Source organism: Bombus impatiens, unplaced genomic scaffold, assembly GCF_000188095.3.
Source record: "Bombus impatiens unplaced genomic scaffold, BIMP_2.2 scf_0582, whole genome shotgun sequence".
Taxonomy (NCBI): Eukaryota; Metazoa; Arthropoda; class Insecta; order Hymenoptera; family Apidae; genus Bombus; species Bombus impatiens.
Window position 1 is genome coordinate 1,629,784 of NT_177001.1, and position 22,578 is coordinate 1,652,361.

The following is a 22,578-nucleotide window of genomic DNA, read 5'->3' on the forward strand; positions in this document are numbered from 1 at the left end:
GGTGACCTGAATGTCATGCAGTCTCCCTGTCAGAGGGAGCCAGAGAGCGCAGGAAGAAACATCAGGCCGCGGCGCCGCGCGCGCCTGAGGTACAGTGCCGCGATGCACCAGGAGAAGGGGCATAGAAGCAGGTATTCAGGCGAACTCGCAGGCAGCCTTAAGAAAGCAGGCAGTCGGTAATATGGCGGGGGGTAAACGTAAGGGGCCGTGCGAGAGCGTAAAGTGAGTTTTCGCTCGCGGCTGCTTTGCAATGCCAGGCAGTTGAGGTGAGTCGAGTCGAACAGAGCCTAGCCGAGCTTCTTGGAGTCAGTCTGGTACGTGGCCCCGTCGCATCCTTCTCGACCGCTGTGGTATCTTTGTGTGTATAGCTACCACCTGTCGAAACTGTACGATCTTATCGTGCATCGTCGCAATTGACCGCCCAATATCGAAATGGCTACGTCCTAAAGTCACGTCTTCCAACTATCCAGTGAATCATCGTGGTTCACCGATCGCGCGGACAGACGTTTACTTTTCTTGCGTCTCGGCAATAGCTGGAGTGGAATCACTCGTACGATCTTGTTGTTTCTTTCTTTGAACGACGATGACGCCGCCTCAGAGATGCGTCGTCTGAGATTTACGGACTTCTTGGTGCAGTGATTTTGTGTGTGCGTGACCGAAGCATCAGCTGGAAATTTCCCGGACAATTCAACAGGTAGGAAGATTGTATTGTCGGATCTTTTTTGATGGTTCAGTGAAGCGATTGCACGGTTCGTGTACGGATCTTTCCAATTTTGTCCCTGAAATATTATTTCGTTAACTATTATGATATACATATAAAGTTATATTAATAGTTTACAAACCTGAGATTAGACAGAAAGTTATTAATGTGATCGTTAAAAGAAATCGAATGTGTGTGCATGCTTGTCGAGAATTAGATGAAAATTAAATCGGTCCGAAGAGAATAAGTCAATATAATGTTTAGGATAATTTCGAGGGAATTTGATCCAGTAATAACATTCAGCTTGAAGAGCTATCAATAATCGTTCAATCGATCCACCACGAAGGACATTTTGTTTTTTCCTTTTTTTATCGTCGCGCTCTTCCTGCACCATCCACCACATTGTATTTGTATTCCTCCCTGCGTATTCTACGGTAATATCGTGTGTATGGCGTAACAGCTCATTATACATAGAATGCTAGTGAGAGGAAGTTTAATGGCAGCAACGTCATCGGCGTACCTCGCCTCTTCGTTTTTCTTAATTATGCCTGAAGAAATTGCGCCTCTCTCATCTGCATAATTCTGCATTGTAAGCTCGTTCATTTATCCTCCTACATCCTGATTATGCGCATTCGTTTCGTTCTAACCTGTTTTCGAGGCAGCATTGTCGACATAACCCATTATTATTATCTGTCGTGTTTACGTATTTCTTCACGGATTCTTGGTACTCGATGAAAGTCTTTTCCTTGGTCATTGCATTCCTTTCTCGAAATTCGTCATTCCACCTCATCATATCGCCTCTATCATGCGACATAATACTGTCGGATCGCGTAATATCTTTCCAGGTGAAAACGCGACTAGACAGTGAGAACGAAACAAAAACTGAATGAGTGTCCGCTGGAACCGTAGCTTGTTTTCTAAGACACGTCAAGGAGAATGGCGCGATGGTATACTCTTTATAACTCCGTAGTTTCGCTTACTCCCGCGATCGCGCCACAAATTTTCTTTTCTTGCTCTCTCTCGAGAGATCTCGCATCAATGAGAACGATCAGTCACTGCGACGTACATACTTAGAAACGCTACCATTTTCTCTGGAGTAATCTGAGAAATATTTCTTCTCCTGCTATTGTTTTTTTGTTTCGCTTGACCTGTTTTGGTATTCCACGATTTATCAAAATTTTGTACATATAAGTTTTACAACCATCCATATTTCATTCTTCTTTCAACTATTTCTTTTTTTCTTGCTTATGTATAGTTTTGTACGATTGTAAACAGAATTGTGAGTAATTTCTTGGAGGAGACTAGCGAAACAATATGCAGCCGTGAGATCATGTAGGAACGCAGAATGTAAACACAGGAATTCGAGAAAGTTTAGCTGCGCAAATTGTTGAGTGCGCAGTTACCTCGCTAGAAAAATATAGTGTTTACAGTTCTTGTTAGCAAAAAATCTACTGTATATGTTTTGGAATTCCGAAACGTTCCAGCTAGCCTCGATAAAAATTCCTCTTTCAATTGTCGTATTAATTATCATCCATAATTTATAACATCTTTAGTTTATGTTTTCGTTTACTTAGGAATTTGAAACAAAATTTGTTTTAATCTCCTTTATATCAGATGTTTTTATCATGATTACACACCAATTAATATTCAATATCTTCTCATCAATTCGTAAATTTTTCCAAAGAGGGTTGGCATGAGAGCACGAAAGAAGCTAAAAAAAGTGTCTCAAGAGCACATGAAATCGATCGACGGCATTTAGATCGCAAACCAGTAAAAGAGAGACTACATCGCAGTTAAGGACAACGTCATCGGTGTTCACTGGAATGTCAACTCGTTTTCCACGAGCCGTCCAAGGATCGTTTTCCCTACGTACCTGCCTCCTTTCCCTTCATGAGTCTTCTGGCTTCATGATTCTGTTCTTACCTCACCTTCCTGCATTCGATGGCTACACGAGTCAAAACTCCACGCACAAGTGAGCTGTTCATCGGCACCGATTGAGATCACCGTACCATCAACTGAAATATTAATCAATCCTTCCTTTTTGTACCTAAAAAGATTACATTTTCAATAACTCGATGTATCAATAATCAGTTTCACCTTCCAACATAAACATTTAAGTATAATAAGTTGTAATATTTATTTATATTACATTAATATTATAAAATGGTTGGTTATAGAGGAACATAGTGGTGTAAGTCAGTTCATTGTTTTTTTTATAAAATTCTGTTCTGCTTTTATCAATACAAAGATTCATGTTATATTTGTTCATATTATGAAAACGTATTGCGACAAAGAATAAAATTGTACCTTCGTTAATTCTAGAACTAAATATGGTAGGATAATACTTTATAGAGTCAAGATGTGTGACTAAATACAAATTCTTTTGAAACATCACCATGATCCTCAGCTCGCCAAATAGCATCCATGTTTACGAAAACACGAATGGAATGTCGAGTCATACAAGTCACCATTAGCATGTCCCAAAGATCCCAAGAACCGTTGGTTTCTCGGAATTAATGACCAACAAATTTCGAAAGCAACCTGTGAGCTCTACCTGTGATGAGATAATTTCTATTTTTGCCAATGTCAGAATTCGTAGACTCCGGATCTGAAACAGAAAATAAAAGTGAGTTCCATTGAACAACGAGACGCGTATACCTTACGCTATTCGCGATTGCATAACGGCCGCGAATCGTTTAAAAACAAGTGAAAAAGCATGTCGCGTTGGAGATCGAGATTCCGCAGAATGTCAGGTTTCCACGAGGCGAGAAAAAAGTACCCCATACGCGAGTTTTGCAAGTCGGTTTCCTCCCATTCCTTTTGAACCCTCCTTCCTCTTCCCTTCTCCAATGTCGTATCCTCCCACTAGCAGCGCTCATCTCTGCGAGTGAATTGCACCTTCAAAGTAGGAGCTGCGTACTTCGTCGGTGAGGCCATCCTGAGGCCATTCTGAGGCCACGCTGAGGCTACATTGAGATTCCTCAGAAGGAGATCCGCTCTCGAGTGTCGCAATGTGCGTAGAAACGGTTGTCGTAATCTTTAACGAATATATTGATTTTCATTATCTTACAGGTGCTCGATAGTTTATCTTTTTATCCTGTTTTTCGTAATACATACTTCTTAGTAGATGTTTCAACTATACTTTTTTATCATAATTTATGAACTCCGATTTAAGGTGTACCGAATTTGCGATTTTTTATATGACTTTTTGACAAGTAGAATTAAAAAACAGTATTTTTAAAGTGCAAAGATTATTAATGTCAAAGTTACACATATAAAGTTTGTCCATATTTTATAATTTATTAGTTTTTTCATCGTATAATAAAAAAATGGGTTATATATTTGAGACATTCTAAATCGAAGTTCAATTAAATACTAAATATACTTTGATCTTTCATCAATCGACAATGCTTTTGTTAATGATGATTCATTGATGTTTAGTTTGTTTCACTAGAATAATTTACATACTCACTTTCAAACCTAAAAATAACAGGAAACACATTAAACAAAATGTTATTACCCAACATATAGCTGCGATTACCATTTATTGCGTCGTTGCTAGAAATTTTCATCACCTGCATACAAATATTTTTATCTTCATTTTATTGTCTTGTTATTATCTTGTTACAAAATTAGTCTAGGGAAATGATATCTCTTTGCAGTTCAATTTTTCCAGAAGGTTATGTCCTCGGCTCGTTAAGTTTCGTACACCTCGCTCGACGGCTCCTTATAATTATTTCTTCCATTTATCTCGATGCGCAATGTGCACGTGTCCTTCGTCTTTGTCCCTTCGTTTCTCACAACTGGCTATTCGAGTTCACGCTTCCTCCTTTGTTCCTCGAGATTCCTTATATTCCTTATATAAATATAGAAGTATCTCGAGATTCCTTCGAACTATTTCAGAAACTATCGCTGTTGTAACTTGAATTAAAAAGATTATGTTATAGGATTTCATATTTTATTTTAAATAATTTCAATTATAAAAGCCATTATAGTTAATTACCATACAAAAGTTTTAGTCATATATAATGGTTACGTACTCGTAACCAGGCATTTAAAGATTAATACCTTTTGATCATCTAATTTCTTGAAAAATCTCTTTAAAATATAGTGATCACTGTCCTTAATGCAAATAACACTAATTTAAACGATAGTCTAACTCCATTTCATTGGAATTTTTCGTAAAAAATTTAAAAACTGTTATTTTTTGTCCCTGATTTGTTCTGCTTGCAGGAACTTGTGCCGCCATTTTTTATCGTCTGAGCACGCTCATATCTTCTGTCCTTGTCTATCTTACACGCTTATGTCCTTTCCCATTAGAGTGAAAGAGAAAGAAAGAGAGAAATATTTTGCGTGCGAATTCACGATTCGTTCTTTCAATCGGGAACCGTTATTCTTTTCTGTAACAATCATGGGTTATTTGCGGTTTTCCACTTAATCACGATGTTTTCGAAAAAGGGAAGCACAAACAGAGAAAATGACACGTTCCATTTGACACGTTGCAATTCGATCTACCGGTTCCTCGTTGATTCTTGTTATTATATCATTTGAGATAGAAGCAAAGGTTAACACATTCCTGCGTGATGATGAATGCGCAAAAGATAAATATTCTACCACGGTACCGATCATCAGATCGTCGGAATTTATGTTCCTGGTTTATGATCGTGTAATTTACGACAGTAAATTAACTCTCTCGCGGGCTTAGCTTTTTTCTGAAGAAGCAATAGTTTTAATATAAAGCATAGTAAACAAATCATTTCTATCTTTATTTTAGAAAAATAACACTTTGTACTATTCATATTAGAGAAAAAAGATTAATATAATAACCGAGTTAAAAAATTATAATTTACTAGTTTTTATTTAGGAAACGAAAGATTAATAAAATTTAATCTTCTAAAGTTATATTAATTATAAGATTAACTCGATAAAATTTAACCTTTCGGTTCCTACGATTACCTGTACGTGATTACACGCTTCAGAAAGCTCACATGTGTGTTTTTAATAAGTGGAAATATAATTACTATTTCTTTTAAAAGAAATTACTGATTTTTAATTTAAATTTCCAAAAACCGCTTGTCTCGATATTCCACTTACCTTTCAAATGAAGTAATTACGTAAATCTTGTTATCTACAAGTATCTTCTTAAAAACTATTAACTGAAACCATTAATTAATATCAAATTACCACTTTTAAAAATACACTTTTGGGCAAGAAAAATTTTGATATTGGTACTTTCTGTGATAGTAGTTAATTTACATGGAATGCGGTATCGCGTAATAATTTATTCGATATTGGCCTATCAAGTTGTCGAGGAACAAGTTTGCACGAGCTTCAAAAACTGGCCTTGACTTCGCATATACTCATATACCCATAAGGGGCTCTAACTTTTAACGTAGCCTAGCGTTATAAAGCAAAACAACCCACGAAAAAAATTACGTTGTTGAAACTTCCGTACTCGTATTTGTTGGTAAAAGTGAAATGTTTAACAAAATCGACAAACGAACCAAGAAATTCCTCTCTTTTTTCAGATTATTGGCCTCACTGAGGCGGAAGGAGTTAATCAACGAGGGGTGCCCATGCCGAGCGTCAGGAAAAATCAGCTGGAGGGTCTTAGGAGTGCGAGAGGAAAATTCTCAGAGGGACCAGCCGCGTGGAATTCAAGGAAAACGTCGAGGTTGTGAGCGCACCGGCACGTTTAATCTTGAAAATGTCATCGAATACGTGTTCCGTGATTATGTCAGGACTGATTCTACTGGTATTAGCAGTGGTATCATTCAGAGAAGTGCAAGGACACGTCGCCTTGACTTTTCCACAGGCGAGGAAATATGACTTGGATTTTCTGGACAATGCCAGGACACCTGGTCCATGTGGAATGCCTCGTGGTGAGTATTTCTTTTCGTTGCACAATTATCATATAGTGATAGCCTACAAATGAAAAACTGAATTTGTGAAGTATGTACATACCTGCAATTTATGGCCATACTAACATGAAGAGAATAACGTGAAGGTGTATTTTTGTGGTATGAAATATGATATGATAGATTGGTTTGCCTTCTTGGAGCATTAGTTATAGTGGAGATATTAGTTTGTTATGAAGTTAAATTGCTGTATCATTAGAATGGTGTAACAGTTGGTAGACTGATAGTAGTTTGTTAAGATTCTGAAATTAATTAGCCAATTAGAGTTACTTAAAGGTATCTCCACGATTGAGTTTAAATGCAGTCGTGTAATCTTCGTTTTAGGTAATTATGCAATAAAATCCAATTATGCAATAAAAAATAGTATCATATTTTATGTCATACCTAAGGAAGTGATCTCAGTATTTATAAGAGAATTACCTATTACGCGAAGAGTACAATTATCAATTTATGACACAAATTACTGAATGGCTTAATAATATATCATTCTGCAATATAACATTCTAAAAAAAGTCAATCTTGTCTAGCCAGGAAACATGTAACCCGTCCAAAGATTCTGATTTCCTGACAAAGGCTCGAAACGGCAAACAACTGCAAAAAAGAGAATCGTAGGGTATCATTGGAAACACCCAGTGTCCCTTTCTTTGAAACTTTGACCTGTCCGCTGTGACAAAGAAACTGAGGAGAAACAAATCGCACCCCAACGCATAGAGAAAGCAAGTTCGTGAAATCTGAAACGGTGCAGAGCATCGTGTCGCGCTGCATAGAAAAATAAGAACGACGAATGTAGTAATTCGATAGTATTACTGACGAAGCGAGTTGTCCGGATGCTGTGGCCCGGCTGTGCGTCACACGACCCACGGACCAAAAAAAGGTACGCGTGAAATTTTCGCGGTCAATTCAAGGACGATGACGTCGTCGGTTGACAATATGAAATATGACGATATAGTTACGAGGGATGGGAAGAAGTGATAAGAGGATTCTATGGGAAAACGACATTAACACGATGATACGTCCCGGTGGGGATAGCCCGCTAGTCTGATTCGAAGCGACTTTCACCGACTCGCAACGAAGGGAACTCGAACCTCGGCCATTACCTTCCACGTCTTGCCTCTACGCTGCAGTCGCACGTACACGTACCTTTTTTTCTTCTTGCGAGCTCTCGCGTAGTCGCGGGGAATACGTGAACTTTAAATGCACGCGTCGTATCGGATAGAAGGACTGCTGGAAAAGGGGCATACCTAGGCTTGAGAAAATTATCGGTAGTCTTTCTATCGAATTCTAAATGTAGAAAGATCCTTAATATCTGGTTTGATCTATTGATTACGGTATTGTAGATGGCAGATATGTATAGTACTCAATCTTCCGGTTCATGTCAAATTACGTGTTGTATCTGAAAAATGAAGCAGATCTTATTATTCAACTTTCTACCATCGATCATCCTATTCGACATTCAAATTATGTAATTGCTTCGGTTGTAAAAAAGTAGAAAGTGCTGATCATAAGGATTTCGGTTTATTATTCCTACTGAGAACACTATTCTATCAACTATCTGCTATCAGCAATACTTTATTAATTGGTTGGAATTTTACTTCGTTAACTGACAGTTACCACTTTCATCAGTTTTTGGAGCTGATTTCCTAGAATGAATCTTTAAAAGGAAGAAATGTGTTAGATATACATGTATATTTAACAGAGAAAAGAGATATGTACTTAAGATTTCTTAGAAATATACCTCATTGATATGTAGTCAGATAGCAAAGCACTATTGTTTGTAATTATGTTATTTCATAATTTTCCCATCCATCCTAAACAAATATCACGGATTCGTTACATGCCAACAATACTTTTACATCACCCGACATATAAATTATTCCTATATAACATTTCCTTTGAACATTTCGTTCTTCTCTAAACAGTTACCTGTGCTAATTCGGATCGACAGTATTTCCAAACTCCTACATGAATGCATATAAACGCATAACAGTGTCGTGAACGCTGTCACGAGTATTAATTTTTGTATATCCCACCAAATCGGACATAGTTGCGTCGATGTCGTTCCACAATTTAATCGCTCGACTGTTAGTTCTCAACAAGAGGAACGCGAGCTTTCTTTTCGGAGGCAGGTAGGGAAAAAAGGTAGTACTCCATAAAAGGAAGGATCGGTGGCGGAACGCGAACTGCTGCCCGTCCGCTTCCGGAAATTAATTGTACATCGTGCCACTCTCGATTATTTCCGGAAACCCAGTCTCGATACGATACGATACTACCGTAGATTACCATCTTAGCTTCAAGCGAATTGAAAATGTGAAATCGCTGGTTGAGTTGAAATTCATTTTCATAACAACCGATACGATTACTGATATAAACGGATATTCGCCTTCATGTTAGTTTCCTTTCCCACCTTATAATTGATTTTTTGCAATCTTTTGATGATAAAAATGATTTATGAAAACAAATTGCTTGCGTGGAGTACGTACTGTAATTAAATAAAACGAATCCCTAAAATATTGACCATACCTTAATTATATGAATAAATTTGTATTATATGTTGAAAAGGAGAAACAATATGAGAATATACCTGAATGTATTATAAAGTTCTTCATCTATACTTATTACACCATAAAATAATAAGAAATAGAAAATGCTTATGAGGATGTGATTTTTCTCTTTCTTTTTTTTATTTCCTATCTGGGCGTGGATAAGGATATTCGCACGCAAGATTTCGCTGAACTTGTATCCATGCATGTTTCCGGTGATTGTGATGAATTATCGTGTCTCGTTACTCTAATGAATATTAACTTTTCATTGTTCGTAAGGTCTCTCGTCTAAATCGATGAGCCTGAGAAATTGCAAGTTTCCGTATCTCGACGTAATTTAACGCGCGGCGAGCGATCGTGAAAATTTGTATAGAATAGCGCGCGCAATGTTGCATAATGCGTTCATTTTATGTTGCAGGCGATATTAAAACTACTTTACTGTCTGGGAGTAACTTTAACGTCACGTGGCATCTGGCTTATCCTCATCGAGTAAGTAGAAAAATTTATTATAACTTAACTTGGTTAATTATATATAGCAAGGAGAAAAAGATTATAATAGCAACAATATTTCCTATATAATGAGCTCTTCGTTCGTTGCGTTTTAAAACAACTTTTGCCCCGATAATAATTGAATTTTATTAGCCCGCGATAAAAACTGTTGCCGCGAGACCAGTCGGTAATTTCTGCATGTGTGGTTTTTACGCGCTTAGTATCTCATACTATGCGTGGCCGCAGAGCAAAAGCCTAAGAAACACATAAGCACTAACAGCTGTTCAAAGAAAAAAAGAAAGATGTATGAACAGTTACGCGAGAGCTGAATAAAATCATACCATAGTTTATTATAATTCATATTACATGAACTTTCTCCAATATGGAAACTTTCTGCATCCATCTTTCAATTGGCCTGGTTACGGTCTTGATTGTTCACGTGCCGTGATTGGGAGGAATTTGCACGTATTTGATCAATCTGATTGCCTGTTATTTAACTGATTATAGCCCTTCACCACCAATGAGTCATTGGCCATATTGCTGCAATTAGAGCACTCAATAAACTTTATAATTACTTAACTAGCATATTTTCAATGTGAAGACGCGATTATGATTCAGTCCTATGGAAAGCACATGAGAAAAATTATATAACGTTTCGTATCATGATTCCTTTAATACTGTTGGGTAGAGATATACTGAAAGATTGCAGGATTAATAATGCTTCATAAACTACTTGAGAAGAGTTCCGTAAATCCTGGATGACCAAAAATGATCATCCTTGTGCGATTGACGTCGCTTGAGGCGTTACTAATCAACCAATCAGCCACATTTTTATTCTACTGTCGCTCTTCATATGAAACTCTTATTTCCCGTCTATATACAGTCGGATACAAAAATAAGCAGACATGTAGCGAAAGCAGATATCAATGAAGTTTTGTTAAATACGATTTGTTTACATAAGAATATAAATATTAACTTCAGTTATTTGTTAAATAATCTATATATTAAAAGAAATACGTAAATAAAACTTAAGTACATAGAACTGATATTATTAGGTTGGCAACTAAGTGATTGCAGATTTTTTCATTAGGTGGTAATGATACCCACGATGATACCCATGATTATAGGTGGGTACCTAATGAAAAAATCCACAATCAGTTAGTTGCCAACCCAATAGTTCCATTAAACTGCATTGATACCTACTTCCGCTATCTCTCCACTTATTTTTGTCCCCAACTGTATATTGACATAAGTCTTCGATCAACGACAAATCAAAGTTTCCTGGACTCCGAGTAAGAGAAGTCACAGTAACAGACGAAACTTAAGGCACGTTCATAAACCAGGCACAATGGCCGACTGACGCAGTTGGAAATTCATATTCTTCACGACGCGTCGCACTACCTAAGTCATCGTAAAAGACATCACGAATTTGTCCGCACGTGGTCTATACGAAAGGGAAAGAAAAGACAGAGGCAGAGGGCAGCCTACGCTTGCACGTCGTCGCTCAAGGTGACGCTCGTTGAATAATTCACAAGCGAAGCTTCGTATACGTTCGACGTGGTTCGTGTATACCTTACGTAGATAGATAGGTCGGAAAGAAGGTGGTAAGGGATATAAATCGCTTTGCATGTGAACATGTACGCGAGAGAGTAGCTTGTGCTCGGTGGAACACATCGGTATGTCGGGTACCGTAACTCGACTGTTGCCAATGACTCGGATCGAAGCCAAAGCTCTCAGATCCGTTGCTGGAAAAGCAGTTGAACCGTGGACCATCGCATTGGCTTTTACATAAATCAAACGCTGCATTATGACTGGGAAATGTATAATAGAGAGCTGAAAAGATGACAAGCAAAGGAATGTGGGTCTGATTGGTTATTTCTTTGTAGACTCAGCACAAAACAGCAACGTAAAGATAAACACGTGTATTGACCGAAAGTGTCACATAAAACAATATGGCAAGACGTAACTGACGGTGAGCAATAAGGAGCAGTAGTACCTCCTTTGCCCCTATGCCGTCCCGTTAGGCTTCTTTCAAGTTCAAAATAATGAATTATTTATGCATAAAGTCCTTTCATACTGACCTTAATATTTTCGCTCTATTATACTATACTGTATGTACGTATACGTATACTATGTATGTGGATTAGTAGATTTACTTCATTATATGTATTAAGTTGTATATGAAATGATTGAATTTGGCGGACAAATATCAGAAATTAAATATTGTCTTGTCGTCAATTATCAATTATCTTAAAAAGGAAATGATTTGTTATAAATCACGTGTATTTCTATAAATTTAGGATAATGAAACTACGTAACTAATCATCAGAAATACAGACATTACCTTAATTACTTTAGTACTACCTGCTATTAAAATTTGATTTCGAAAGATATTCAATATGTACCACCCGAATACATATTAATTGTTTTCTTGTAGAAACTTCAAGGTTAGGTACACCACATTTTTTAAGTTTACGTCTATATGATATATCTGTTAAAATATTTTTACGAATATCTGAAAGGAATATCTGGATTTCATATTTAAATAATTTCGAAGTAACGTAATTGCAAACTTATCTCGAAAATTATGTATTTTAAAACTGCCTTTCGCATCGTATATCAGATCTCGTAATCAACTTCATAGCAATATAAATACGTACGCATATTTCCTATACAATCATCGTTGTGATTTCTTTTTCTGAACAACTGGTTTTAGATGGGGCAGCCATAAACTTAAATGCCTCGCAAATTCTATCCGTGAAAATATCCGTGGTACGAGAAAAATTCGACAATAACGTTGCAACCGCTGCAGGTGTGTACCGTGCGAAGCAGTACCACTTCGCAAAGCTGTCTCTTCCCTTTCTACTTCTCCTTTCGAGTGCTGGCATAATCGCGCGCTGTTGGAAAACATTTCAAACTCTTCAGTGTAGATATTCAAAGAAACTTTCATCAAAAATGACAAGCATCTCTTGTGAACGGATATTCTATCCGCCGGCAAAACATTGTAAACTTTATAATATTTAAAATAACATATTACAATATGTGAAGAAATTTGTAAAAACAGGGAGAAACATAAATGAGTCATATGAAAGCCACACTAATAAATAGACTGCGGATTTCTATGCAATTTTATACTTCTATGAACGTAGTTGAAGAAATGGAATCTAAATAGAAATCTGCTTTTTATTAAATGTATTTGTCATCTACTAAATGTTATAACAAATATTCTACTTTGGATTTTTTCTATATTTTTATACATGTATACCATTTCCAAATTTCCTATAAATACAGAAAAATCCGCAATTTACTAATCGACTTCATTAATCTATTTTCCTAGGTTTTAAAAAATTAAATATCTTATTTCAAATACTTTATCATCGTACCGTGAAATTATTACTTTATTCAAATCCTAGACTTCATCGTTAGGAATCAACGTTAATCGATATTTGAATTTAGAATAGAGGAAAAAATAACAAGTTTTACAGGACATTTACAGAAATTAAGAAGAATACTAAAAAAAAAAAAATTAAAGAATACCGATCATATACTTATATGGGTAGCAAACTTGAGAAATTTTTAAAGATTAGAGTCGACCAATTTGTCTTTGTATTAAATTTCATGAAAACACGTTTATGAGATTACCGACCGATATTGGTGAAAAATTAACGATTGAATTTTCATGCTATGACGATGCAAAGAATGCGGTTAATAATTAGAAAACGTGGCACGTAGAAGAAAACGCAATGTTGTTCTTGGGTAAGAGTTGACTAATAACGGTTCTTTGCCTCCTCGTATCTTTATACAGGTGTCAGATTGACATCGGCAATCATTAAATTAATGCTCGTGTCATTACGTCGTTACCTACTGCGAAACGATGATCTCCTGCGGCGACATCTCTCTCTCTCTCTTCCTACTTCCAATTCGGTGGCCGTTTTCATGAAACGGCCGGTTTTATAACGGTGACGTTGCCAGCTACGCTAAGAAAGCGTTAACTAAAGCTGTTAATAATATTTTTTACTTTTTATTTTTTGGACATGAGCAATGGAATAGAAGGCCGGTTTCTATGTCACGGATCTGTGATAAGCTCGTTCGATACCGCTATCCGCGCGTACGATCGATGTCTCAACGTCCTCTTGACCGTTTCTCGCTTCCGACACGGTCATAGCGAAAGAAACTGTCCGGAAGTTCACGCATTGGAACTGAAATAATATTGCTTATTATATACCTACGTTACCAAACGTAAATTAAACGAGATTAACCTAATTATTTGAAATTTTTGTTACTTACCTCTGTATTTAAGTCTGTTATTATAATGTTTTGTTATTTATTATTTACCGAACTCTATATTATACATTTTTATTATTTACTATCTTAAGATCGTTATTTTTAAGATTTCCATATCTTGAATATCTACCATCACACATTTGAAATATTATAATTATTGATTTTAGGGTGGATTTCGACTGCAAATACTGGATGCCCTTGACAGACCATTGATTGATCTAACTCCTGTGACAAAAAATAGCGAGTTCGTAGAAGACGATGCCACGTAAGTGAAAATTGTTATCCGATCCTTTCTTTTCTGCTTTGATAATACTCTCGGTACTTAAGAAATAAATTATTGTTTTTTAGGGCACAGAGTTATGCCGTACAATTACCTCAGAATTTCACGTGTACAGACTGCACGATTCGGCTTCTCCGAGAAGCTGAAGAATGGGGCACGAGTTATAGATTTTGGTCTTGCGCCGATATCAATGTAAGAATAATAACAATAAGTATTAAGTAATAACAGAAAATGGTAGAACGCAATTTGTAAAACAATTTTTCCGGTTACCTGCATCGCGATCGCTGATACCTTATAATTTATACCCGTTAGATCATCGACAGAAAGTCTTACAGAGAGGATTGCAGCGGTCACGGTCGATATCTGGTAGGTCGATGCAGGTGTGATCGACTGTATCACGGTACAAGGTGTGAATTTAAGGAGGAATGCCTGGATGACTCGGATTGCGGTATTCAGGGCACGTGCATTGACAATGGCGGCACGACCGCACCCACCAAGCACTGCTATTGCAATATTGGTTGGTTTGGACCGGGTTGCGCGAAGAGTAAGTTTAATTAAATCACAATTTGGTACCTTCTCCAGAAGTCATTCAGATTGGAGTAACTTTCTTGTACTATAGTTTCCAAATTATTATATTTGTATCATTTGTGACTTACCTGTTAAAAAATAAAAATAGAACAGAATATACAATATTAATTCTTGAGATATAAAACATAAATAAATTTCAAGTAAGAAGTAAATATAATGATACTTTCTAGAATCTCCGATCAAAACCATCGACGTAGAATTGGACGCATATACAGTGAAAAAGTTCTCTGACAATTTTACCTTCTATTGGCGGATATTGAAGGAAAGCAAAGAACTCGAGGGCATTATGGTGGTAAATGGTACCAGCTGGGTTGCTGTTGGATGGCGACCAAATGACCTGACACCGATGTGTCGCGCCTTTCCTGAAATTCAGGAACGTCCAAAGGATGAACCGCTTCCACAACCGGAACCAAAATCAGAGCCGGAACCAGAGTCAGAACCGAAAGCCCTACCCAAACCGGAACCTGAACCTGAACCTGAACCTGAGTCTGGAACTGAAAGGTCAGGTACCAAGAGAAGATCGGCTAAAGCTCATGATGTGACTTCATTGGCTTCAACTCCTCGATCTGACGTCGATGTGACGGTGCAAACTAGTGTGACATATCGCGTCAGCACGAAGCAAGGTGAGATTCGAGTTAACTTATACTTGTGTACTTCAGTTTCTTGAATTTATATACAAATAATGTTGAATGATATACTTTATCTTCATATAGGACGCAAAAAGAGATCACCGGAGTCTACAGGAATTTCTGTGAATGGTATGTATCAATACTTAACTCAGATATAGAACAAGAGACTCCTGCTTTCCGTATTTATATAGTAACAACATGTAGTATGCTTCCCAATGAGTAGTAGAGCATTTGGCGTCCCTTTTTTATATTTGAGACACTACGCACGAGGTGGTGGTCTGTAAACAATAAGCAGTAGGTAGTTGGCACGACGATCGATGCTTTCTTGCACAGGGGAGCCCGTCGCCGAGCCGAGCACTGTCGACAGCACCAACACCACGCCCGAACCCGTATCAGAACCAAAATCCGAACCAGAACCTATATCCGAGCCCGAACCAAGTTCAGAACCAGAAACCAAATCCAAACCTGAACCTAGCTCAGAACCAGAACCCAGCTCAGAACCAGAACCCAGCTCAGAATCAGAGCCAAAATCTGAACCAGAACCAAGCTCAAGACCAAAATCAAAATCTCAATCAAACTTAACGAACGCTGAACCAAGAACAAAAGCAGAGGCTATTTTAACTTCTGAGACACAATATGAACACAAGTCAATATCTTATCCAGAGCCTATTTCTCAAGTTAAATCGAGATCCCGAATGGGATTAAAACCAGAACCAGAGTCCAATTCTGAACCTGAACCCAAGTCTGAACCAGAACCCAAGTCTGAGCCAGAGCCAAACTCTGAACCAGAACCGAAATCCGAGCCAGAACCCAGCTCTGAACCCGAACCCAAATCCGAACCAGAACCGGAGCCGAAATCTGAACCAGAACCAAAGTCCGAACCGGAACCCAGTTCCGAAACAGAGCCAAAGTCTGAACCGGAACCCAAGTCAGAGCCGGAGACAAAGTCAGAACCAACCTCAGAGCCGGAACCGATCTTAGGTCTTAAGTCGAGTGCAACGAAAGGTAAAACAAGCTGATAAAGCATTACAACCGCTTGTCTCTCCTCGTACATACTGCACGGGCTTTATATTGTAATTAGTTAACGTTGATTCGTATCTAGGAATACCTTTTGATTTTGTGTTTTTTATTGTCTGAACTAATCTTCAGAATTTGCCTCTTAATTTAATTTTAAATACTTCTAAATGGGTGTAAAATTTCATCAACTTAATTGTCAAAAATTAGAATTGCTGGTTAAACATAATAGAACAGAAAAATATAATATAAAAAATATTTAACAAAATAGTAGATTTGGTAACACATAAAAAGATAATTTAGATTAAGTTAATGTAACGTATTCATATAATCAGTAGCGTTGATACTAACATATACATATCTAAATAACACATATAGTATAGATAATATTCATACTTTTAATTTGTACTTATTTTTTAGTACAAGCTTTCCTTGTTGCTTTCGCATAATACCCCAATAACTCCTATGTAAGTGCATTTGCACTTGAGAAAATACTGTAAAATGAATTTTTTACTAATAGCTGTACATTTTGTGATAAATATTTCAATGTTGCAACAGGGAACCCTTCGCATCACAATCATAAATTATTAATCATTATCTCAAGTTGATCATATAATCAATGAAGTTTATAGATCATTTTAATCTAATATAATATTTTATGATCAAAGCTATCCTACCTGCAGTGCACAAATACACGCCGAAACACGATTTCAACCCTATGGACTGCACAGACATTATAATAGGATCAGCACGAGGCAACAGTCACAGGATTGGCGACTATTACACTAGAGACAGGTCTACGCCAAAGAAAGACGAATATTGGGGCGGAAGAGACACTTTGACTGCTGCTATGGGCTTTGAACGTGATGGGGTTACGACCATACTTTTCAGAAGAAAATTGGTAGCTAATGAACTAACCGACCACGAAATTATTGATGGTAATATGCAAGTGATATGGGCTAAAGGACAAGAACCTGGAAAATATGTTCATCACCCACCCAGTGGCATTGAAAAAGCCAAGGTCAGTGTGAAGGACTTTTATAAGGCTGATGAACTTAAGTATCATGGTCATGGAGCACAGAGAGGAACAGTAACTTTTAATTTCTTTGGTAGGTTAAAGAAAATATATCCTTTACATGCATTAGTGACGTTATATTACAATATTGTTGATGACATTATATAGTTAATTTCGAATTAAATATAGTATTGATTAGTGATTTATAAATATCCTTAGATGAAAAAAAGAAACAAGAAATGGCTGGTGAGAGTGATGCATTAGCGCCAACTTCAAATTGCAGCGGTGAGTGGCATTATCCAAGACATTGCTCTCCTGCAAATGGTACCTGTGAATACTCTATTCAGTGGACTTACAAAGGACGAAAGGTATGTTTCTATAATAAAGACAAATCCTCTTAGTTATGATTCTATCGTATAGTTCATTAATGATTTTCTTGTAGGATCAATTATCATTTGTTATTTCCACTACTAACACGAATACTTGGACCGGCGTTGGATTCTCTGATGACGAAAAAATGGTATGCATTGAGACCATAAGTTCCTTGCACTATGCTCTAATAAAAATTATTCACCCCCTTAATATCATCAAACTTTTCATTACTAAATTATAATACTCCTTCCATTCTACAACAATGAATTTTATCCGTAAATTCTAAGTTTAAAATCGATACTTCTCTCTTCGTTATTAGTCGCAAACAGATGCGGTGTTGGGCTGGGTCGACGAGAAATCAGGTCGAGCTTTTCTCATGGATACTTGGATCAGCGGATATAATGCTCCGTTGCTTGATCCATCTCAAGATATCTATAACACAGGTGGCAGTAAAGTGGATGGTGTAACGACACTCAAGTTCTCGAGAAAACGGATAACAAAGGACAATAGAGATCTTTCTTTCACGGACGATCATTGCTTGTATATGATGTATCCAGTCAAGGGTGGTATTTTTAATGCTGTCAACAAGAAAATACGTAAACACGATGCCGTGCCTGTTGTATCCGCTGAAAGGATATGCATAAAATCTTGTGGTCTCGAAGGTTGTTGTTTTTGATTATATACATGTTATAATCACTAATTAGTAGTATTAGTATTATATTCTTTATGACATCCTTGAGAAGTTCTTGTTTGTTGTATACAAATAAATTCTAAATGATTGAATAACTCAAATTCCAGAAAGCTTCCTCAACAACATTATTTAAATACTTGTCTCACTTTTGTAGAACTCGAGGATCTTACAACGCCTGCTCCACCAAGGCTGCATTACACCGTGGAAGTGAAGCTCATAAATTTGGGAGACGGTTTTATGGCACCTACTCCCGGTAGTCCAGATTTCGAACTTATTTCAAACAGGATATCTGACAGCTTTACTCCACTTCTTGACAAATTACCAGGCTATTATCAAATTCGTCTCAGTGAATTACAAAAGTCAGTATCCTTACAATATGTGTTATTTTACTTCCGAATTTATTATATAATATTGAATATATTATTACATTTAGGAATGATGAGCAAAACGGTGTTATTGCCCGCATGGATCTGATCTTAGACAAAAACGAAGTAAAAGGCAGATCACTGAAACCTATAGATACCGGTGCAGCTGCGGAAAAGGCATTAAAAGAAGCTCTTGTCACAGGCAAAGTCGGTGCATTAAGTGTGGATCCACAGTATTTGATCATTAGAGCTCCTCGAGGTAATGTGAAATTTTTTGCTATTATTAACCTTCAGAATAAAAACATATAGTCTCTTCTCTTTAATAAGATTTTCAAGAATCACCGTTAATTGTCGGTCAAAAAAATTCAAGCCAGTCATTAAACATTTAAATTCTAAAAATACTCGGCTTAAAACAATAATTTACAACCAATTAAGTTTTTCTGCAATATAGTATTTAATTCTATATCATATCTTTTTCCTTGATCCAGGAAAGCGTTATCATTACAACAAATTTAACAAAGCGTGTTTATTATTCGTAACAAGCTAGCCTGTTCATATTTCTAGCTTCATATAGTATAATCATATTGTTAAACGTATTAAGTAATATATAAGGCATCCATTCAACTTGGACATTTTATTCTGTTTTGGTCGCCAGTAAATGACTTAGATGGAGGAGATGCGGATGAAGAAACGTCATTTACGTCGGATCTGTTCCTCGACGCAACGAAGCTATATATTGTTGTCGGATGCGTTGCTGCCTTACTTGCTCTTGCTCTACTACAAGCAAGCTGTACTCTTTACAGATCATCGAGGAGACGAGCGACGAAGGTACGACATTACCTACCATTTTATATATTCATACGTTTTCTCCACCTGTTTTTTTAAGTAATTTCCTCGTTTCTCTGTTTTCTGTTCGCAACCTAATTACCTTTCCTTTTGTATTGTGTGTGCATCTAACTCTTGTTATAAACATCTTAGCGCTGTGGTATGGTCTAGAGCAATGCTGATTCTCAACTTATGTGTGTCTATTAGAAGTAACCTGCTTCAATCTTGGACCTATTGGTAGTCTTACAGAATTTCACCTGCAATAAAGATCACTTGTGCCTTAGAATTCTGCTAAGTACATAGTTGGGAAATAGATATGCTCTTCGAATATGTTATGTACCCATTGAAATTAACCAATGCAAAATGATGCTTTTACTTGAAATAGCAACAAGGTCTCTCTGTAACCTCCTCCTTAAATGTAGACACACTCCGTGAAAGTAATATGGAAGCTCCATGTTTGAGTGACTAGAAACGCATGAATACTTCAATAAGAAAAGAAGTGTCCTTTTTTCTCTCATTGTAATTGAGACATACAGAAATAGACACTAGTGTCACTTCAGACTCAACTTTCACTACTATTGCTCCACTCTTATGAACTCGAATCGATCTTCTGCTTCGCTTGTGTTGCATGATCCGCGCTCTTCGCGACCATCACGGTGTAAAGAGGGTGTACTCGCTGCCTCTGGCTTCTTGTGACGCGCCCAACCCAATTCATCGCACGAACGCGACGCGGTATCATCGACAAAACGGCGATCACCATCATCATCACCACCACCACCATCTCCGGCATCATCACCAACACGCTCCGTACGATATGCATCGTCCTAATCCCAGCTGGTAGAACTTCACCCTCTGTATACAATCGGCGCGCTAATTATTATTCGTCCTACGCTCGTTTGCTCACTAATCCAGGTATTTCTACAGTGGTACTTTTCTCTTGCTTTCTCTCTTTTCTTTCTCTTCTTCTATTTATGTAATCTCTTTTATTGTGTATATATCCAAAGAAAGCTCATAAATAGTAGCAAGTCTAAAAAAAAGACCCTAGGAAGTCTAAAAAAATTCTATTGAATATGAACATATAATATTCAAATGATCTTCGCTAGATAGCTTCATAGGCAAAATTAAACAAAATTATATGAAGTTACGATGTTCGATGTTATTTTATATAATCTTTCTATTAGATATAACTTTCACTGCAATAACAATAAGGCTAATGATGACTTGTTTCAGGATCGTCTGATCGCCAGTAACGCTTGGAAGGACTACGCCTCAGGTGCAAACACAAATTTTGCTTTCGAGGCTTTCGAGACAGAGGAGAAAGCTCCGCCACCACCAGTTTCCAGTCTACCTCGTCACAGAGAGATGACTGCAAACGGACTCGGTACTGATACTGTAGAGGGTCCAAATAGGATAGTAGGACCACGAGCAACGTACAGTTTGCCGCGTGCACCGGGTTCGAGGCACACAGCCGCCATCCAACCTGGTTACTATACCCAAGATCGCAGGGAACATTATCAGCGATCAAAGAACAATATACATAATCCGGCAGGCGGTGGCGTATCCACACAACCGAATCAACCTGACTTTTATTTCATGCCCAGTCAGCGTAAATACAGTGGTGAAGTCGTGCGCGTGTATGTGGATTACGGAAGTCAGGCGCCAAAGTAAGGAAGCATATTGGGAATTGGGATTCCAACGAACGATAAGAAAAATCAGCGTCAATGACTGTGCTGCCCTCTTCTCAGCTTTCCCTCGATCATGAACCCAAAGCGGACAATTAAATATACTTCGCTTCAGTGAAGCGATACTGTACATAAAACACGTTTAGTGGACCTGGAGGAAACGAGACTTCGAAACGAGCCCTTCCTCCGGTGCTTTTCTCATTATCTCCTTCTTCTGTCCTTTTTTTATTTGACGGTTCTTTCTACTATTTTTTTCTTTCCCGTTTTTGCTCGATCGCTTGCGAGCATCGATCGGGGGCAACACGCGCGGTTTCGTCTAACTGAATTACGCAGAAGTAGCGCTTACGACCAAAGAGTTATCGATAAGGCGCGCTCAATGCGCGGTTCTGTACAAAAGCGCGTGGAGAAATACACAGCACAAATATCACTGTAACTCTCGATGCGTGACAAGATACGCTTGGATCGTGTCCGGTGTCCGGAGTCCGGACCCCGTAACCCGTGCGTTATTACAGCAATATTTTATATGTACTTACGAGCAAGCATGGATGTTTGAGCAATAAAATGTTTGTACATTCTTTTTTAATCGAATACACGCTTCTCTTCTCAAGGATAAAATTTCGTCGAAGTACCTCATTTTGAAAGAACAAACAGGAACAGAATTTTGTTTGTCACGTTCAGCTGTGAAATTGACAATGTTTTTTTCATTATCTCTGTTGTTTAGTTATTTTATGAAATAGAGTTGTGATTGAAGTTTGGACTTTCTTCTTAAAGATAAAATTCCTTCTGTAAAATGCAATCGAATGTGTTCTAAAACAAAAGCGGGGCAGATGTGATACAGATGTATATATCATCATCCATAAAACGTCAAAGTGAAAACGTTCTACGAATGACTTTTAATTTATGACTCGCATAATGAAATATTAAAAATATTAGGTAAACGAAAAGAGCGAATTCATGGCTGTAGTAATTCTCCTATTAATATCAACAATAGTGCTGATAATAATAATGGCAACATTAGAGACAATGATAGAAGTACATAAAAGACATAACAAGTAGCACCCGCAAATAGAAATTTCTCACCGAGTATCTAAATTGCACTTTTGCTAGTTCTTAAATGGATCATTATAGAAACAGTAATACTTACAATGACGATACTGTCGATAAGACAGTCGTATTGGTACGGATC

The 22,578-nt window shown here is 37.4% G+C and overlaps 1 protein-coding gene and 3 long non-coding RNA genes across 7 annotated transcripts; 2 read left to right on the plus strand and 2 right to left on the minus strand.

Annotated features, from left to right (window-relative positions):
- The first annotated feature begins 71 nt into the window (after positions 1–71).
- Positions 72–22,336, plus strand: LOC100744977. Of its 4 annotated transcripts, XR_004462194.1 has the most exons (18): positions 72–694; positions 6,229–6,582; positions 9,577–9,647; positions 14,099–14,196; positions 14,280–14,403; positions 14,524–14,755; positions 14,970–15,422; positions 15,513–15,557; positions 15,762–16,433; positions 17,111–17,551; positions 17,677–17,825; positions 17,900–17,977; positions 18,149–18,491; positions 18,675–18,879; positions 18,954–19,144; positions 19,541–19,713; positions 20,375–20,622; positions 20,941–21,110. XR_004462194.1 is itself a non-coding variant. In XM_003491629.4 (17 exons), the coding sequence occupies exons 2-17, from the start codon at positions 6,408–6,410 to the stop codon at positions 21,376–21,378; spliced, it is 3,888 nt and encodes a 1,295-aa protein (XP_003491677.1). In that variant the 5' UTR covers positions 76–694; positions 6,229–6,407; the 3' UTR covers positions 21,379–22,336. The 4 variants fall into 4 exon arrangements, 3 of the variants coding, with proteins under 3 accessions (XP_012244252.1, XP_003491677.1, XP_024225303.1); XM_003491629.4 differs by lacking the exon at positions 20,375–20,622 and having other exon boundaries at positions 76–694; positions 20,941–22,336; XM_024369535.2 differs by lacking the exons at positions 72–694; positions 20,375–20,622 and adding an exon at positions 3,595–3,713 and having other exon boundaries at positions 20,941–22,272.
- Positions 356–3,045, minus strand: LOC117151996. Its single transcript, XR_004462199.1, has 2 exons — positions 843–3,045; positions 356–779 (listed from the first exon to the last, which is right to left on the minus strand). It is a non-coding gene; the product is annotated as an uncharacterized LOC117151996 (long non-coding RNA).
- On the minus strand, positions 9,306–12,447 carry LOC105681130. Its single transcript, XR_004462195.1, has 5 exons — positions 12,308–12,447; positions 11,992–12,162; positions 11,729–11,896; positions 9,989–10,187; positions 9,306–9,902 (listed from the first exon to the last, which is right to left on the minus strand). It is a non-coding gene; the product is annotated as an uncharacterized LOC105681130 (long non-coding RNA).
- LOC117151998 lies at positions 10,818–12,872 on the plus strand. The gene is made up of 2 exons (XR_004462201.1): positions 10,818–11,619; positions 12,364–12,872. It is a non-coding gene; the product is annotated as an uncharacterized LOC117151998 (long non-coding RNA).
- Positions 22,337–22,578: the final 242 nt, after the last annotated feature.

Bases quoted from the DNA above. Each gene is read 5' to 3' on its own strand.
- LOC100744977 (XM_003491629.4), top strand. From the start codon at position 6,408: ATGTCATCGAATACGTGTTCCGTGATTATGTCAGGACTGATTCTACTG. The intron at 14,404-14,523 runs GTAAGAATAATA...TATACCCGTTAG, and splicing joins GGTCTTGCGCCGATATCAAT to ATCATCGACAGAAAGTCTTA. The intron at 16,434-17,110 runs GTAAAACAAGCT...TTATGATCAAAG, and splicing joins TAAGTCGAGTGCAACGAAAG to CTATCCTACCTGCAGTGCAC.